The 18,948-nt window shown below is 37.4% G+C and overlaps 1 protein-coding gene across 2 annotated transcripts in view; it reads right to left on the bottom strand.

Moving 5' to 3' along the window:
* Positions 1–18,948, bottom strand: part of SSBP2 (single stranded DNA binding protein 2) — a 172,383-nt gene that overhangs the window by 39,868 nt on the left and 113,567 nt on the right. Inside the window, exons 5-6 of one of the 2 annotated variants that reach the window (XM_065661183.1) lie at positions 18,082–18,171; positions 550–609 (exon numbers count right to left, since the gene is read on the bottom strand). In XM_065661183.1, the coding sequence (XP_065517255.1) occupies positions 550–609; positions 18,082–18,171 (150 nt within the window). The remainder of the gene's footprint in view (positions 1–549; positions 610–18,081; positions 18,172–18,948) is intronic. The other variant, XM_065661184.1, reaches the window with a different exon arrangement.

The raw sequence follows: 18,948 nt of genomic DNA, 5'->3' as shown, positions 1-18,948 counted from the left end.
GAATTTGATGCTTTTACAAAGACTTCAGTGACTCTAAGAGCCATAAAGCACTTCACAGTATCTCCTTCTCACCAATAATCTTCATATTTACTAAGAAATAAATATACTTCATATATCCAACAAAGATTAGGAGGGAGTGATGCATTTTACATAGAATTAAGTAAAAAATATTCTCAGAGCTAACTGCTTGATGTGTGGTTAGGAACTTTAGAGAATGTGACAATTATGGGGACATTCTGCCTGCATCTCAGGGGAGGCAGCACTGACTGGAGGTTAAGGCAGCACAACACAAGGCAACTGTATCCTCCCTCTGCAAAAAGGCTTAGTTCACAATTTTGAGGCATAGACACTAATGATGCATAGGAAAGTCAGCTGGGAGTGGCATGGCTGCACCTTATCAAAATGACTAATGGTCAGATAAAATGGGGTAGGGAGGGACTGAATGTGTTTCGTATCCCACAAGCCCTTGACAGCCAACAAGACAACATTCCGTGTCCTCACCGCTGTACCATCACTCTGGAACACGATGCATCAGTGATAAACTCTTACCTGATTAGGTATTCTTAAAGGTGGCCTTGGACCTCCAGGGTACCGAGGAGACATGAAAGGCTATGAAAAACAAAGAAATACTGCTAAATAATTCAACTTAGTTTGCAAATACCACATTGAATCATTGGGTGTATGCCTTGTGCCATGCTCACACCTCAAGCATCCAGCTTAAATACTTCCACAGAGCGTTCAGTACATTATTCCACAATGTTTTGCAGAACTAAATAAATTTTGAGATGCGTCTATTTAGAACTTTGCTACAGCAATTGTGAATGCAGAATATAAGCAATGCATTAACAGTGTAGAATAATAAACCATTTAGATCACATAATCACACACCTATACTTTCCACTGGAGAAGGGGGAAAGATACGAACCCTGGAATAGAAAACAAAAATGTTCTTGGAAAAGTAAAGAGGTAAGTAATAGCATAAAAATTCACAAATACTTTCCATTCACTTTTTCATAATAATACAGTAAAATGTAAGACAAGATTGTGAAGATACAGATTTGAAGTTTATGTTGTTCCATTAACAATATTAATTCAATGTTGCACTTGTCCCATCCTCCATATGCAACTCCATGCTCACACAGTACATCTCCTCTCTCAAAGCCAAATTTATACCCCAAATCTGTCATACCATCCTGCACCTTGTGAAGTTCTAGTGTCGCTTGGTAACTACTATACTACATGATTCACAGCCCATGTGACAAAGAAGGTCAGTCTCTTATGATAAAAAATAGTACTACCAGCAAATACATTTAACATCTCTACTTATTCCACCCTAAAGTGTGACAATGATCTAGAAATCTAAATAGCCAGGAGGTTAGTGGCAAGTGTGAGATTTACATACAGGAAAAAAAAAAAGGGGGATAAACATCTGACTAAACAGATGATGAAGAGGAACATTTTGGCAAGCAAGCGTACCTGCAACTACAGAAGAAAATGGAAAGCTAAAAGTATGCTCTCTGACTGTGAACACAGGGACAAAAAGACTGACTCTTTGTATTGCAAAAGAGGAGCTCTCTTCTGTTCCTGACACTGCCACTGGAGACAAAGGAGAGATAAAGGAAAGGAGTCTGCTGGAACTGCCCAGGAGCCATCTCTAGTAACACAGGAGCTACTGCACTTTTAAACGCACTCTTTGCTGTCTCTTTTAAAAGAAACAAATACACCTACACAGGCATCATCTAGTCAGCTGCAGGTATGGACCAATGAATGGTGTATTTCAGCTCCATCAGCACTACTGCGTTATAAACTAAAATGCCAGTGACAATCAATGCTAGTAATCATGTATTAATAGTAGCAATAGCTAGCAAAAGAATTATTTTACCAATAATTACTAGCGGATTTTTTCCTATGATCTTGCATATATCCTTTCACATCTTAGAATCAGATGAAAGCTGAAATAATGTAACCTATATAGAATCATAGAATAGTTAGGGTTGGAAAGGACCTCAAGATCATCTAGTTCCAACCCCCCTGCCATGGGCAGGGACACCTCACACTAAACCATCCCACACAAGCTCATATTCAACTTATCATCCTGGAAAGCTCCAGGAAGGAAGTTACTGAGCCAGACGCATGCAAGCTGACTATTTTTTGTCTAGATATGGCTGGTCAAGCTTGCTTTCCAGAAGATATGCAGGGTCACATGAATTCAAAATAGGTACTAGAAAGCAATTTTATATACAGAGGATTTACAAACTGAAGAAGACAGTTCAGTGACAATTGTGAAAAGATTATTAAGAAAGGCATTTGAAATTCTGTGCTATAGAAGAGGAAGCCTTCCTTCATGCCCTCTCTCTGATGATGAGAGTCTCTGATAAGAAAGAAAAAAATAAATTAAAAAGTGTTCTGTGTGTGGTGAAGGCTGTAAACATGCATGCCCTTGTAAAGCAGTAAAAGCATGAGAAAATTAGAATTTCAACAATTTCCATAAAGGTCAACCTAGTGCATTATCTGGGGTGCAGCAAGATACTCTAGAGAGTATCTTAGATTTGGCTTACCTCATTCAGCAAACAAAACCTTAACTTTATTTACAGTTGTTACCGTTCATAAAAGGGAAGTCAGCAGTGTCTCTCAAGTCAACCATATCTTAACATAGAATCACACTACTAATATTAGTATATAACTGAGCGTTATCGGCAGAACATTGCTCCTTTCAAACACAGTGGAAACCTGCGTGTCCCTCTCTCCCCAGTGGGTTCACCTTTCTATGCAGTTTATAAAAACATTTCAAACTGTATTTTTTTTCAGAGAACTGAAATTAAAAACAGTGACACAAATACCTCACTGCATTAACAAGAGAAAAAAGCTTACTATTAAAAAGTCGCAACTTCACTTTTCAAAAGATGTTTTCCAATGCCTGACGGTAAGTCTGTATGGTTTGATTTCCTGTGCCCTGAAGTGGGTAGCTTTCTCAGATTTTTGAGAAGGTCTGGGTCTAGGTAGGTCTCAAGGCCACTAACTTAAAACTGGTGGTCAGAGACAAAAAATTGATTCTTCACATGTTTAAGAAACAAACATTTCTTCCTGCTATCTCAGACTTGTGCCAAATCAAAATTCACCACCTGGATAGTAGAAAACTTGTAACAGATTCCCACACTAAATTCTCTTCTTATTTGCCTCAAAAGTTCAGTGGCGCAAGTGGATAGATGCCATGCCAATGAATCAAAGACTTCCTTGCTCACCCCAGCTAGCAGGGAGAAAGAGGGCTGTCAGCAATACAGAGTACAAAAAGCACTTCTTCCACCTAAGGATTAGAGGCATATGACATTAAAAAGTAAAAAAAAAATGTAATATGCTATGCTATACTCATATTATGATTATATATTGTACAATACATAAAAATATCTATCATCCTACATAAAAACATAATACATATAATAATGTACCATAATGATATATAAGTGTATGGTATTATGTGCTATGAAACTAAAATAATTTATAGCAATGAAAAATTAAAAAATAATCAGTATTAAAGTAGAAAGAAATGGAAAAATATGCCAAAAGATAGGAAATATAATTAAATAATACAGAAACTTTAGCCATTAGGTAGGAAGAAGACAGTTGAGCAAAAGATTATCTCCCAGAGCCCTCTCTGTGCATAAGGTTACTCTCCAAATAATATATCTGGCATTTCAGGTCCTTCTGCTTAAGATGCTGCAAAGCCTATCTATGGGAAACCAGTCTCTCAAAGCTGATCTGACTGGGGAAGAAGAGTATTACCAGAGTGACCCCGTTCTACAGTAACTTCCAGAGGCTGAAATGGCTCTCAAGGGTTTCCAGTCACCACTGCAGCCTTTCAGTCCTCCTAAACCACCACAGGGACATTATGATGAGTACAAGGAGATGTAAACAACACTACTGCACACTGTCCTCAGCTACAGTTTACTTCTCAAATGGAGTTCAGGAACTGATATATCAGTGTACTAAACACCATCCCCCAACCCCCCAAAAAAACAACAAAATAACCACCCACAAAAAAACCCACCAAAACCAAAGCCTAAACAAAAAAAAAAAAAACCAAACCAAAAATTAGCAATGAAATAAAAGAAAAAGAGCAAACAAAAAAGTGTCAAGAGAAAGGAATTATGAAGAAAACAAAAGAACAGCAAGAATGTCATATGTATGGATGATGGTAGAGCGGTAGATGTAGTTTTTCTTGATTTCAGTAAGGCATTTGATACTGTCTCCCACAGCATCCTCATAGATAAGCTGAGGAAGTGTGGGCTTGACGATCAAGTAGTGAGGTGGATCGAGAACTGGTTGAAAGGAAGAAGGCAGAGAGTTGTGGTCAATGGCGCAGAATCTAGCTGGAGGTCTGTGACTAGTGGAGTTCCTCAGGGGTCGGTGCTGGGACCGGTGCTGTTTAATATTTTCATCAATGACCTGGATGAGGGAACTGAGTGCACCCTCAGCAAGTTTGCTGATGACACAAAACTGGGAGGAGTGGCTGACACACCAGAGGACTGTGCTGCCATTCAGCGAGACCTGGACAGGCTGGAGAGTTGGGCGGGGAGAAACTGGATGAAATTTAACAAGGGCAAGTGTAGAGTCTTGCATCTGGGGAAGAACAACCCCATGTACCAGTACAGGTTGGGGGGTGACCTGCTGAAAAGTAGTGAAGGGGAAAGGGACCTGGGGGTCCTGGTGGATAGGAGGATGACCATGAGCCAGCAATGTGCTCTTGTGGCCAAGAAGGCAAATGGCATCTTAGGGTGCATTAGAAAGGGAGTGGTTAGTAGGTCAAGAGAGGTTCTCCTCCCCCTCTACTCAGCCTTGGTGAGGCCGCATCTGGAATATTGCGTCCAGTTCTGGGCCCCTCTGTTCAAGAAGGACAGGGAATTGCTTGAAGGAGTCCAGCGCAGAGCCACAAAGATGATTAAGGGAGTGGAACATCTCCCTTATGAGGAGAGGCTGAGGGAGCTGGGTCTCTTTAGCTTGCAAAAGAGGAGACTGAGGGGTGACCTCATCAATGTTTACAAATATGTGAAGGGTAGGTGTCAGGATGATGGAGCTAGGCTTTTTTCAGTGATATCCAGTGATAGGACAAGGGGCAATGGGTGTAAACTGGAGCATAGGAAGTTCCACGTTAACATCAGGAAGAACTTCTTTACTGTAAGAGTGACAGAGCACTGGAACAGGCTGCCCAGGGGGGTTGTGGAGTCTCCTACACTGGAGATATTCAAGGCCCGCCTGGACAAGTTCCTGTGTGATGTACTGTAGGTTACCCTGCTCTTGCAGGGGGGTTGGACTAGATGATCTTTTTAGGTCCCTTCCAACCCTTGGGATTCTGTGATTCTGTGATTCTGTGATTCTGTGATGTAAGCTACAACTGAGATGGAGATGTCACCAGCATTTGAAAACCTGTGTCATACAAGCTACAGCAACAACAGAAGATTTATGAAACTGTTTTGAAGAACAGCCAATGAAACACATCTGTGAACATCAGTACACTGTAATTTCTGCCTTCAGGTATAAAATTCAGTAATTTGATATCACAGGAAGCATCCTGAAGGCTGCTGTCATTCAGCTGTGACCAGAGCAGAAGCTTTGGTCTACTAAACTGGGTGAAAAAGAAGCCAGAGAAGAAAAAACTTTCGTGCAGTTATTGCAGACTATATGGACCATATGTATTTATCAACTTAAAGAGAAAAAAAGCCCACCTAAAACGGGAAAATTATCAAAAAAGAATACTTAAAAAATACTAAAAGAACACAGATTACACAAAATAAAATCAGTAACAGAGATGTCAAATTTAGTAAGCTCCCTGCTCTTACTTATAGCATCCTATCAAGCTGAATTGTTAAAAATAAGTTCTTATTATTAAACAATTACAACAATTGTTGTTAATTGTAAAAAAAAAAAAGTTCTTGTTAAATACAAGAGCTGTGTAATTATTCCTGTCCTTTTTTAGTTGTTTGGATGATTCTAGAATATGGTGTGGTTTAGCTTTCTTGTACCTAATACCAGTGGAATAAAAGAAGTTGAAAGACAGTGTTCTGCTAAGTATGACAGATTTCAATAAATCTATTTATATTTACATTTACTTCCCTTCAAAAAACTGGGAAAATAATTTACTTGCTTCAAAATATAGAAGACTTTTTTTGCATTGACGTTTTCATCCTTTTTCTATTCATTTAGTTACATTTATTGACCATGTTTTGTAACAGATAAATTGCAAAATTTACAATAATCCACAGTCAAATAACTAATCCTAAATATTGCTCGCATTTCAATTCCTATGAAACTGAATTCCTGATGAGATTGAATTTACTGTAAATACCCACATGTATTCCAATACATACATATTACATGATACCCTATGACTTGTTATACTGGATAGCACGACCTTATGTAAGAAACACACACACACACACCAGGAAAATACATAAACGTAGTTCAAAAAGAATCACTGCAATTATTGGGCATGAGTAATGGGGAGGCTGCACATATCTGCAAATTGTAAAATACCAAGAGCCAACATGCCGATGATCAAAGCCTGGGCTGAGGAGTACAAAATGGAATGCGTATCACTTGAATAAGAGAATCCTGTCACCGTGGCATGAAAAAAAAAAAAAACCACCTTTTTCAGTTAGGTTAGCTTAAAATAACAACGCTCATCAAGATTAGATTCACATGAATGTCTTCCTAGCCAGGTGTACCTAGTTTTTTTCAGCTCAACAGAAACGTGTTTTGTCTGGTCAAAGCAGGACATAAGGTATGTATTAAAGCACACCACCAATTTGGTTTAAAGTGCTACATTTAAGGACACTGTGGAAAGCAGGGCAGTAGCTCAACCAGTCCCTAACAGCTCCATGCAGACCTGGAAGAGGATGCCCATGCCACACTGTTACTGCTTTTTACATGCTTAGGAAAGCACAGGAAAAGGTTCTGCTTGCACCAGAGTGCTCTGCAGGGCTTTTCCAAAACACCCCTAAATTCATGATCTTAGAAGCAAACAAATCCAAGTAATAACTCTTCTTCAGCATCCCTTTGTTTTTCTTTAACTTTCATTATCAAATTCAGAATACTCTCCTTAGAATATATGTGTCAACACCGTGAGAGGAGCATAGCAAGACTACACCACAAACTAAAAGATACAAGGTGAAATACAGTTTTAGCACTGGAAAAGACGGAAATGGTATTAATTGGTTTGTATAATTCAGTCACCGTAATCAGCACAAGCTCTAAATACCATGTATCACTAGAAGCTGAAAATGGAACCACAGACTTCGTTCGTGCACACTATGACAGATTATTTAAAATTAATTGTGCTACTACTTGGAGATCAGGTATTTTAAGAGGGTCCAGCATCAAGGTCATAAGCCAGACAGGAATTCTCATAATGAGCAAATCTCTTCATTTATTCATTTAAAGTTCTAAGTGAAAAGAAGTGAAACAAACAAAAAATCTTTGTTCTCCTCTCCTTCATTAAAAAATGAATTAAATTGCCATGTGATGTATTCTGTATCTGAAAATGCAAATAATATTTATCTTTTCTCATTTTCAAACTATTCCTGGTTAAAAGGGTTGGCATCACTTAACTATTTATAGTCCAAATGGCAAGAAATAAGACTATAAAATATTTTTATTTCATTTTTTATATTACGGTAGCAGTATTGAAAAATTACTAGGAAGAACATTTTAATGTATCTCCTTAAGACTCTCAGTTTTATAAAATGGTTTACAAGTGCTTTACAACTACCACTAGCTGTGTGCTTCCATTCTCAATGAAATGGGTTTTGTACCTTTTTTAAGAGTACTGATGATGAACCATAAAGTATGTGTGAATTGAATTTATCCAAGTTAGTTTATAATTCATATACTTCCATTAATTTTGTTTCCTCTATGCTTTTCTTGCAGACATCTCCATCAGCAGCAACAGCCATCGCAGTGTGTAAGACACTCTTCATTAACACATTTTAATTCTAACCAGGACTAAACTAAATTAGCTCTCCAAACGACACTCTTGCCCTGGCACAGCCTGCTGATAAGCACAAATATGTAACTTACCCTCTGCAAAGCTCAGAAAGGCTATCATAACTTCAAACAAAAAATCATTTTCCTATTGAACTGCATCTTAACTGTTAATTTTAAAACCCTTCTTGTCCTCCTTTGCTCCCCATATGTCTACAACACCGTTAGGTCTTTTGTTTTATATTTTGCTAAATTATTTTGGAGATGAAATCTGGGTTACACACTATACATTTTGTAATCCACCAGTAGAAATGAAACCGTTTTCATCTACACTTTCATGTGTTACAAAAAAAATCTCAGCATTGAGACAGGATTTTCCTCTGGCCTTTCCTCATGATCTAACATATTTGCATGAGCAAGTTCTTCTCTGTTCTTTAGACAAAGTCCCTGAAAAAAATAACTTCTGTATTTATGGTTTTCTAAGAGCAGCCTGACATGCTTTAGCAACCTATAAACAGCAACAGTAAGAGGTTTGATTTAATTTAAGAGTATGGAGCAAATTTTTTTTTTTTTTAAATCTAAACACTTTCTACAGAAACCTAAATATTCTGGAAGTTACAAGAATACTAGTATTTCAAATGAAATGAATGCTTTATCTCTAGTCAAGAAATACAGGAGTCATTGCACCATATGAAAGAATACTGCAATACCTTACATGGTTGGCATAGAAAAATGAAGAAACTAAACCTTTTCATGAAACAAAAACAAAACCAAACCAAACAAACCAAAAAAACCCCAAACAAAACAAAACAAAAAAAAACCCACCCCCCCAAACAAAACAAAAATATTTTGGCCCTAGCTGAAGAGGTGGGAGAGAGATTCCAGGTTCTGCACAAGGAAATTAATAGAAATTAAAAAAAAAAAAACAAACCTATTTTAGAAGGGCTATTATCTACATGCATTTCAAAATGGGTTAACAGTTTTTACTTAAATTTCTATTGAATGCAAATACTACAGAAAGTAAGAGTATTTCAAACCTTACAAGCCAAAACTAAAGCACCAGGAAGCATAACCTCTTTAAAAAACAAACTGTGCTTTTAGAAATCAGACATCACATGCACCACTAAGCATGACAGAGGTTTTCTTCAAATTTAGTAAACCTTCTATTGACCCGTAATTATAGTAAACGACTGATTATTTTGGAGCAACTTTGACAATGACAAGCTGGAGTTTGTTATTCCTGCTGTTAAATTTAATAAATATATTATTTCAAAAGTACATGTATTATCATCATTCCAGGATTTTGTCTTCAAACCCAAGCACTTGCGGCTCATGAAAAAAAGAAGAGTCAGACTAAGACAGGAACTTGAATTAACCTCAGCAGAAGGAAGCATCATACATGAATGACAATCTTTCTCCCTACTCTACCACTTCAGCAGCAATTATAACACCAAATTTGGCATATGGTCAGTACCCATAAAATTCTGAAGGTTATCTCCCAGAGAACTTGAATTTTCAGGATCAGATTCTAAATTTCAGAACCTATCTCCTAGGAGAATGACTCGTGCCCAATTTCACTTCTTCCCCCTGCTTCACAACTAGCAGTGGGTCTGTGGCTGTGTGAGATGCACTTGTGGAAGAGGAGGCTGGGGAAGCATGGGCTCAGAGTTTATTTAGCTACTCAAGCTGAGCAGTTTTAATTATTCTAACAGTTACAAGCAGCAAAACCATTACCACAACTGCAGAATGGAATTATCAAAGCCAGCAGATGTTGGACACCTTATCTTTTTTAAAGTTGACTTTATTCCTGGTATTTAGACAAAACGAACAAAAAAGAGGAACAAACACAAACTACTCGCAGATCTTTCTAGATGATAGTCCCTTCTCACATAGTCTAAAAAGTCAAAATAATTTTTTAAATTAAGATATTTTAAAATGCAGCGTGATACTTACAAGGACAAAAATGTGTAGATCCAAACTCTGCAAGGAATTAGAAATATATACATAATTTTATGCATTTGAGTGTTCCCAGTGGGTGCCAGTCTGCTATACTGGGGTGGATGCATTTACAAACAACAGAGATTTCAAAAATAAAGTAAAATTCTTCTTACTAACATTAATTATATAAACGCAGAGTGAGGGGGAAATCCCCTCTAAAATCTATTTTGAAATCTTTTCAAGGCCTACAAAAGCTGCTAGCTTAACTCAGAAGCTGCACTTCCAGCTTTGGTGACATTTCATTTGCTCACAGCAACGTTTTAACAATCCATGATGCTTTTCAGACCTCTGGGATTTCAGTGCACCCCTTCTGCTTAGGGTCGATTCTTTAAACTTTTCAGTCCTTCACCTGCAATTATTTATTCTTCTCCACTGGAATTCAGGATGGCTGGGAACATATAGCAAAACTGGCTAATTTTTCAGTAATTTCACTTATTTTTTAGTGACTGTAAATTTTAGTAAAAAAAGGGGGGGGGGGGAAGTACAGGGAATCCTGCAAAAGTGAGGAAAACATAAGGATCAGCACTGAAAGGTAACTGATGAAGCAGGATTGTTAACCAAGTATGGCTGTTTCAAGATGGGCCTAAAAAATGGTCCTTGAAAAAACATGAAACTATGTGAACTAGATGGTCATTAAGGTCCCTTCCAACCCAAACTATTCTATGATTCTAAGTGAGTATTAAGGGAAGAAATAGTTGAAAGAGTTCAAAGGGGTTAAGAAAGAAACAAAAATACACATTATGGTCTTACAAAGACCAGTCTGAGAGATGCCTGCATCTTCTAGCTTTAGTAAAGTAATTTAGCAGCTGGAAATTAGGAATCTTCATTCCTTGTGCAAACAACAACCCCTTGGTGGACAATTCATAGAATCAATACAGTCATTCCAAAATGGCTTTAAAGGGACACTGGAGTATTTCTCTCTCCTGGAGTATTTCTCTCTCCTGGAGTGTTTTACTGCTGGATGCTTCTTCAAATGAGCAATCTTTGAGGATGCTATGCGAGTGTGAAACGGCTGAGGCAGAGGATCAAATATGGAGCACAATCATTTCCAGGAGACTAATACATGTGAGCTCACTTAAAAGGAGTGTAAGGACTGAGAGAAACCACAAGCGGGCTGGTTTAAACCCAGATGCCATAGAATCAGAGCAGATATATAAAGGTACCATCCGTATTTCTTTGGGAGACTTTGACCAGTGACTTTTTAAAACAAGGCAGATATTCTATGCTTTCCTTTGCTCAATTATAATTTTTCTTGCTAGTTTTCTTAGGAGTATATTGCAAGGATTCAACTTGTTTTCCTCACATGCTGCATTTTACAAATCCATCATAAAAGCTCTATATTTAAAATATGTATCATACCATGACTTTACTATACATATTGTAAATGTAAGTGTAAATTTACGTAGTACCTTATAAAGATTTTTACAAGCCATTTTCTTTTTACATATAAATAGTTCACAATTTATATTTTAAAATGCACGAGGCGAATACAGTCATTGATTTAATTCAGTAACTTTGCTTACTTTCAGTAGCTAAACATTTTTTTTTTTTTTTTGATAGCAGGAAAGGAGGGGAAAAGTTCTTTCAGCTTATGTGTCTTTCTGTAATGATGCTCTCCTAAAGCATCAGATCAGATCTACTAAGGCACAACAAGGCTAAAAATAACACCTTAGAATAATATGGACTGAGCTAAAATGAAAAGAAGTGCCACTAGATGGCATGACAGCCTTACAATAAGGGGTTGGGTTTGGTCTGGGTTTTTTTTTTTTACCCCTTTATGTAAGAGGAATATGTAACATTTGTGTTTCAAACATGGTGTCGACACATTTTTCCCATGCCATTCCAAGTATATCTCATGATCACAAATCGGTGAATGAAGCAAACTACTTGACAGTTCCTTTAGAAATTATATGCTCAATGGAAATAAGGTTTAGTGGCAAACTCAAGTAGAAGAAATTTTAACAAATCTGCTAAAAAAGTAGTATTGCATTTCAAAGAACAAGTGCTTTATTTTGTATAGGAAAAGGTACAGTCAGTGGCAGAATTTAACTTTTTTTAAAATTACCACATTAAACAAGTGAACTGTCAATTATCAAACAGCCTGCTTCCCTTTACACCTGCGTTGGCACTTGATGTTAGTTAACTCTTCAGCACTGTCCCTCAGGTGAGCTAAGCACAAGCCCAACGTTACCTGCCCAAGTGCCTTTAAAAAACAGTTTCCTTAGTCAGATACAGACATAGCAAACTTTTGGTCAACCGTGTAATAAAAGATGTAAAGATAACTGGGGTTAAATTAAATATGCATTTAAATGTTTCTCACAATTGCAGTGCAGAACCGGAGTCAGATATTCAGCTGTACAAGTTGTCACTAACATGGAGAAACATGATGAAAGCCACTCAATTAGAACCTAGAACTTCAGAGCAATCCGGTGTAGTGGAAAGTGTCCCGGCCCTTGGTGGACAGTTGGAACTGTGTGAGTTTTAAGGTCCCTTCCAACCCAACCCCAAACATTCCATGATTGATTCTAATTCTGCATATAGGTGCATTAAAAACAAAAAAGTAACTAAAAGGCAAATAAAATTCTGCAAAATCAATCTGCCTAAAAATACAAAGTTCTTGAATGAACACAAGCTGCAGAACTTCCCCTGGCCTCTAGTTAGTTACTACTGCTGACATGATCCACAACGATGAAATACATAGTCTGTAAAAATAAAATGTAATGTATCTCAAATGTTTTAGTTGATTTAAATATCAGTGAAGAGATGGATGGAAATGGGCAATTCACTGCCTGAAGAGTAGAGGTTTGCACCTGAACACAATCCTCATGCTTCAGATGGACAAGTCAATGTGTGCCGTGGAACAAAATTCTATACAAACTTCAAAACTTCATGATCATATTTTCAAGTATTTGTGTTATTTTCTACAAGCACACTGTACAATGATGTGCAAATATAAAACTTGATTTTTTTTTCTAATCTCACAGTCCTCAAGAAGAAGGGAGTGCGGCTAGTACTTAAAATTTGGAAGACCTTGCTCTGCCTCTATCTAAGAGGACTTTCACAAGGAACAGTTCTGTACTGTAGAGAACCACCCCTGGTGAAAAATGCTGGCTGTCCTCAGGCCAGAAACTAGAAGTATGATGGCATGTGAAAATATTAAGAGTCTGAATTCTATGACCTAATCGTCTTTGATCATGAGTGGATGAATTTACCTCACCTCAAAGAGTTTATCAGAATCATGTGTAAAGCTTTGGCTGCTGACATTATATGCATCCTCTAATTTACCTGAAGGCAAATAATTATTACAATCTTAATCAGTCTCCCAGTTGCTGTACTATTTTGGTATCAGATAGGACCACAAAAAGAGGGCAAAGATGAGGCCATGCTGACCTCTCTGTATAGCCATATGAAGAAACTAACAGCAGGGTAATTTTGATGCTAAAAATTGGCATGGAAAAAAAATGTCCTAAATAACTGTATTTGATTAATATAGTAGCAAAGTGCCTTCCTCACACCTGAGCTCCATGTACAGGATGTGGTCCTGGCAAACTGATGATGCATTTCAAGACTCAGACTGGAGTTACAAGATCAATTTGGAAATGTATACAGCCATTTTGCTCTTATAGTCTAATACATTTTTATGACTGCTGTTGCCCAAGTGATTCATAATCTTTTAAAAGGATCATTACTGATGACATTCCATTTTAACAGGCAGAGAAACATGAAGAAAGAGAATTGAAACAACTTATCTTGGGTTACCACTGAAAAATTTGGGTACCTTAGCGATGAACTGCACATTGTTTTTTAGCATCCAGGCTCACATTGATTCTCAACCATTATTTTTCTCTAAGGCTCTGTATTTAAGGAAGCGACTTACCAGAAGCACTGACCCAACAGACATCACCCTCACTGAACTGCAGTTGACCTGTTATTTCAGTCTGAGACAAAATCAACTCTAAAACTTGTTTGGATTCTCCTATTTCCAGTTTAAGAGTCTTGCATGACCTATTATCTCCACTCCTCCTGTAGTCCCACACATTCAGCTTTGATGCTAATGAGCCAAGAGCAGAGACAGTTACTGTATAACCCCAATTTATTTCCAGAGTATCACCTATTCTATGTACTGAAAGATGAGGACACAGAAAAAACCAAAAAGAAACAAACAAACAACAAAAAAAAAAAAAAAAAAAAACAAAAAACCAAACCAAAAGTACATAGCTATGAAATTTGAAGTTACATTAAAATGCAGAGCATTAGATGAAATTCAGACACATCTGAATTCTACATAAACCTGCTTTTTTAAAGTTTTGTTTTAATTTTTTGACATTGTAAATAATTCTCAAAAAAAATAATAATTTAGTTAATGACAGTAGTTGTACACAACTCTAGCACCTTCCTTTCACTTATCACTGCTAAGGGTTGCATTTTGGACTCTCAGCACTATAGTGATCATCACCTATCACCTGAATTGAAGTATAAAAACACAATTAAAGAGAGACAAGATAAATGCAGCTGCTGGCTTCAGAACGCCACATCTGTGGACCAGGCATAATCTGCTACAGACTGCTAACTAACGTCAGTGTGGGTGGTCTCCACACAGGTGAAAACTTCATGTGACAAACAGCAGTTTTTTCTGTATGAGAAACCATGCTTACCCCATATTTATCTACCTCCATGAGCTATACTAGTGTTTATCATTTTATTAAATAAATTTATTTTCTGTTATAAAAAAAGAAACATTGCCAAAATAATGCTGGTGGTCAGCAGTGTTAATAAAGATAGAATCCAGGCAGCGTTTCCTGGTTCCCAGCACAGTCCCAACTAGGTTGCCACCCTTCCCTGACCACTCTGATAAGAAGGAATTGCAGCAACAAAAGCATCCATTTCGCTTGTGTTCCTGTAAGTGGTTAGTGCTGCATGCTAAAATTGAGCTGCAGTGTAAAATCAAGAGTTAGTACTCACAAGAAATGAAATTACTTTAAATTGTCTAGCAATTCTGAGCTAGCCAAGCAGAGCTGTACGGTACAGAGCTGTCAACAGGTTTACCTTAGGCCAATCCAAACATTTTCTGAAAGCAACAAAAGGCAACTCTATCGTTCCAGGATGATCTTATAAATGAATTTCAGGCTGTAAAAACTTGAGAAGTTTTTATGTTTTTGTAGAGCAAAGTCTTAGTGAACTAAGTAGACATAAGAACAGTTCTCCCACTGTTTCTATAATCTTCTCTTAAAAACCAAAATTGTTCACTTTCGCGATTTAGGAGCGATTTGCAGGTCTGAATCTTCAACTTTCAGTGAAAGAAAACCAGCATTTCATGGAAAAGCTAAAATCTGTCAGTATTCATATGAAAACAGATGAACAGGTTGCCCAAAGAACTTGCGGCTGCCCCAACCCGGGAAATATTCAAGGCCAGGTTGAATGGGGCGTGGAGCAACCTCGTCTAGTGGAAGCTGCCCCTGCCCATGGCGGGGGGCTGGAACTGAATGAGGATTAAGGTCCCTTCCAACACAAACCAGTCTGGGATTCACTCTATGAAAGTGTTTTCTGTGATTCGGTTTATTCCTGTGATCAGTTGGGATCAGAGGAATTGCAGAAGCGTATACAGAACAGATTGTCTAGTTAAAAAAAGTAGCTTACTGGAAAGAAAGCAGCTATGAAAGAAGTAGGCATGAGTTTCTCTTTCTTCCTTATTGTTTCACCTGCTTTTTATGCCAGCAGATGATGCTCCTCAACTTTTAAAGTTCACATACAGTGCTATGTCTGCCAGTGTATTTTCTTGTCCTCCGATAAATTGACATTGATAAGACTTAGCTCCATCTGAAGGTATTTCAACCAGATATATTAACTGCTTCTTCACAACACTCACTCCAGCACCACAACACATTGTCATGGACTGTCTGTACATGTTTGCTCTATACACACCTTACAGTTTCAGTACGCTGTTAGGTAACTGACTGGATTTTGGCTTGGCTCCCCTTGTTAGCTGCCAGCTGGGAGCTGGGTTTGCTCCCAACCATATCAACGCATCTGCTATCAAACCTGGATTTGCTAACCAGCATGTTATTTCTTTACGTATATTTTAAGCAGATGACTACAGCAAAACCTTAATAACCGCTTGAAAAATATCTGTCCTGTTGAGAATCCCATTCAGCTGAGGAACGTAGATCTCTATCAGATAAAACTGTAACTCATCTTGATCACTGCATGCTACAGAGAGACAAGGTGGCAGTTTCAAGGAGAGGTGAAGGGTGACCTCTGGAGCAGTCGAGACTAGACTGTGCAGATCAGATCTTGGAACCTGTCTTGCAGAAGACTCACTAGCCATGCTGTTTAGTTTATGAAAGCTCAGACTAGTGTCACAAACTGCATTACTCTGAAAATTGATTTTCTTCTTTTTATTTTCAATACCAGGCCTTGCAAAAAGAGCAGGCTGTTGGTGGGACTTCAAGTAAGACTGAAGTCAGATACTGACAGACACGGAACTTTTACCCATACTTAACTTTCTATCATCTTTAAAGATCTAGAGTGGCTAGAAGTCTTTTCACACTTCTAAAAACAAAACTCCCACACTCTCCTTCTGCAAAACCTTTAAAATAGTTCTTCTTTCCTCTGTAATTCTCATACATGTCCTATCTGTTCCCTTCCCACTCTTAATTGTCCTCAAAAACAATAAAAGGAAAAATTAATTCCTTTGACACTAAAACTGGAGTGGATGGTTAAAATAAGAAAAAGTGAAATATTTATAAAATAGAAAAATTAGGATAACGTGTGTAAAAAAAATCTACCCAAACAGCTGTTCAAAACAGTAAAAGCAGAAATAAAGTAATTAATCAGTTCTGTCAACTCCTGAGGATTTTCTGACTGGCAAAAGTAAGATATTTTCTACTTCACTTGCAAATATCTTTTAATTCATGTATTAAAAATCATGTCTCAGCTTTTGAGTTGATGAAGGAAACAACATGCTCATGCCAGGTTCAGGGTTTCTTTTTGTTGGTATCAGTGTTGCAGGGAGCAATTTTTAACTCTATGACTGTGGGAAAAGGAGAACCTACAAAGAATATTGTCACTTACATACAGTGTAAATTAAGGCTTCTGATATACGGCCATTTATATGCAATCACCACTGGGATTAAAAAAAATCAATAAAACGTTTCTTCTTCCTTTTTTTGCCCTGATGAAACATGCTTCTTTTATCTATGTATCTCTGTGAAGAAGGAATAAGATACTGGTCTCTACCTGGACTTCAGCATTTTACTGTTACGGAACATCCTATCACGATGTTCTCCCCACATCACAATCCTGCATATCTGGGTTGTTTCTTTCACATCATGAAATCAAGTATGTAAAGTGCAAATCTCTGTTCTTCCTGAAGAGCTGTTTCAGTGCTAGAGATGCTGCTACTTTTTGCTCTTGCTGCACAGCCACAGTTCGCCAGCATGAAGAAAAGCAATTGAGTTTTGGTAGGAGGAGATGTGAGCTCGCTCACAGGAGCAGTGTAATCTCTGGATTACAATTGTTAGGCTGGCCTTGCACTAACAGCTGCTATTTTTTCCATTACAGCATTCTGTACTCAATGTCCAAGGTGCTAACTGGGTATTTAGTTTCATTTATGACAAAACTTAATAGAAGCAACACAAGGTCTAAATGCATGGCTTGTGTTTTTTTTAAGCATTACAGTTGAGATCTTCAGTGTGCACGGAGACACAATTCTTAATTGCTTACCTCTAATTCTAACAGCTTAAAAATCTGGCCTGTAGCTTTACCACAGGGCTAAACATGACCAACAACAATTTTACTTTAAGTTTTCAATGCAATGTACATATCACAAGACATTATTTTGAAATTATATCAAAGCATTTTCAGTCTCCACCATTTCTTATCCTTGAAATTTTGAAATAACTTGTGCTGTCCTATTCCATATATTAAATACTTGTCTGTCAGAGTCATCCCTTTCTTTCCACCTATTCACTTTTGTTAAAAAAAAAATCTCAGTTATTGCACCATATTAGCAAGACATGGTTTAGAACAGGACCTTTCTACAGACTTGTAAACAGTATTATGGAGGATTTTCTATCCTGAAATTCCTGTAATCATAATTTTTCTGAATACCTGAAAAAACCCCGGTGGTACAGGACCTACTGGCATGCCATCTCCTGGGGGAATGTTTCCTAGCACTGGACTGGGAGCTGCTGCAGCACTCTGAAAAGAACAAAGGAAGAATAAACCTTTGTCATTGCATGGTAGGCATTAAATCCCTAGAAGAAACAAAACAAGAACACACACACACACAAAAAAAAAAACCCACCAAAAAAACCCCAAACAAACCAAAAAAACCCCTTTGTCATTGCATGGTAGGCATTAACCCCCCCAAAAGAAATTAAAATAAAAAAAAAAAAAAAAAAAAAAAAACCAAACCCAAACCCAAAACCTGACCAAAATGCAGACAGTCATTCTCTGGGTATGTCATAATGTCATTGATTCATCTGAAGGTAAACTGCAATTGTATAGTGCTTAGTCTATACAAGTATAATATTTTCTTAATATAACCAACGAATGTTGAGGTGAAGGATGCTAGAGATTGCACAGACATACAAATACGCATCAAATAAAGAGATCTCTAGATTTTAAAAAGTATTGCATCTGAGTATGTCTCTACATATACAGATGTGAATGTAACTTGCACACTTTTACTTATATGTATAAACATCCTCATGCATACACAAGGATATACATAGCAGATAATAAAGAAAGTAATTTATGCATGTTATCAGCAAGTTCAAAACCCTCTAAAGATAATTTCAGCAGACTGTAATATTCTTTCAGAACTACATCAAGCTTCGAAACAGGATTCTGTTACAAACAGTACAAGAAGGAATGTTCTGCTGACAATACTTACGATTTTACCAACCCCAAAAATAACCACCATGACAAATTAGAAGAATTCAGGTTACGATTTTTGGAAGGGAAAAGAAAAAA

The sequence above is a fragment of the Lathamus discolor genome, chromosome Z (assembly GCF_037157495.1).
Source record: "Lathamus discolor isolate bLatDis1 chromosome Z, bLatDis1.hap1, whole genome shotgun sequence".
NCBI classification, from domain to species: domain Eukaryota; kingdom Metazoa; phylum Chordata; class Aves; order Psittaciformes; family Psittacidae; genus Lathamus; species Lathamus discolor.
The sequence above is the reverse complement of the archived record's forward strand: the minus strand, read 5'-3'. Positions and strand labels throughout refer to the sequence as shown.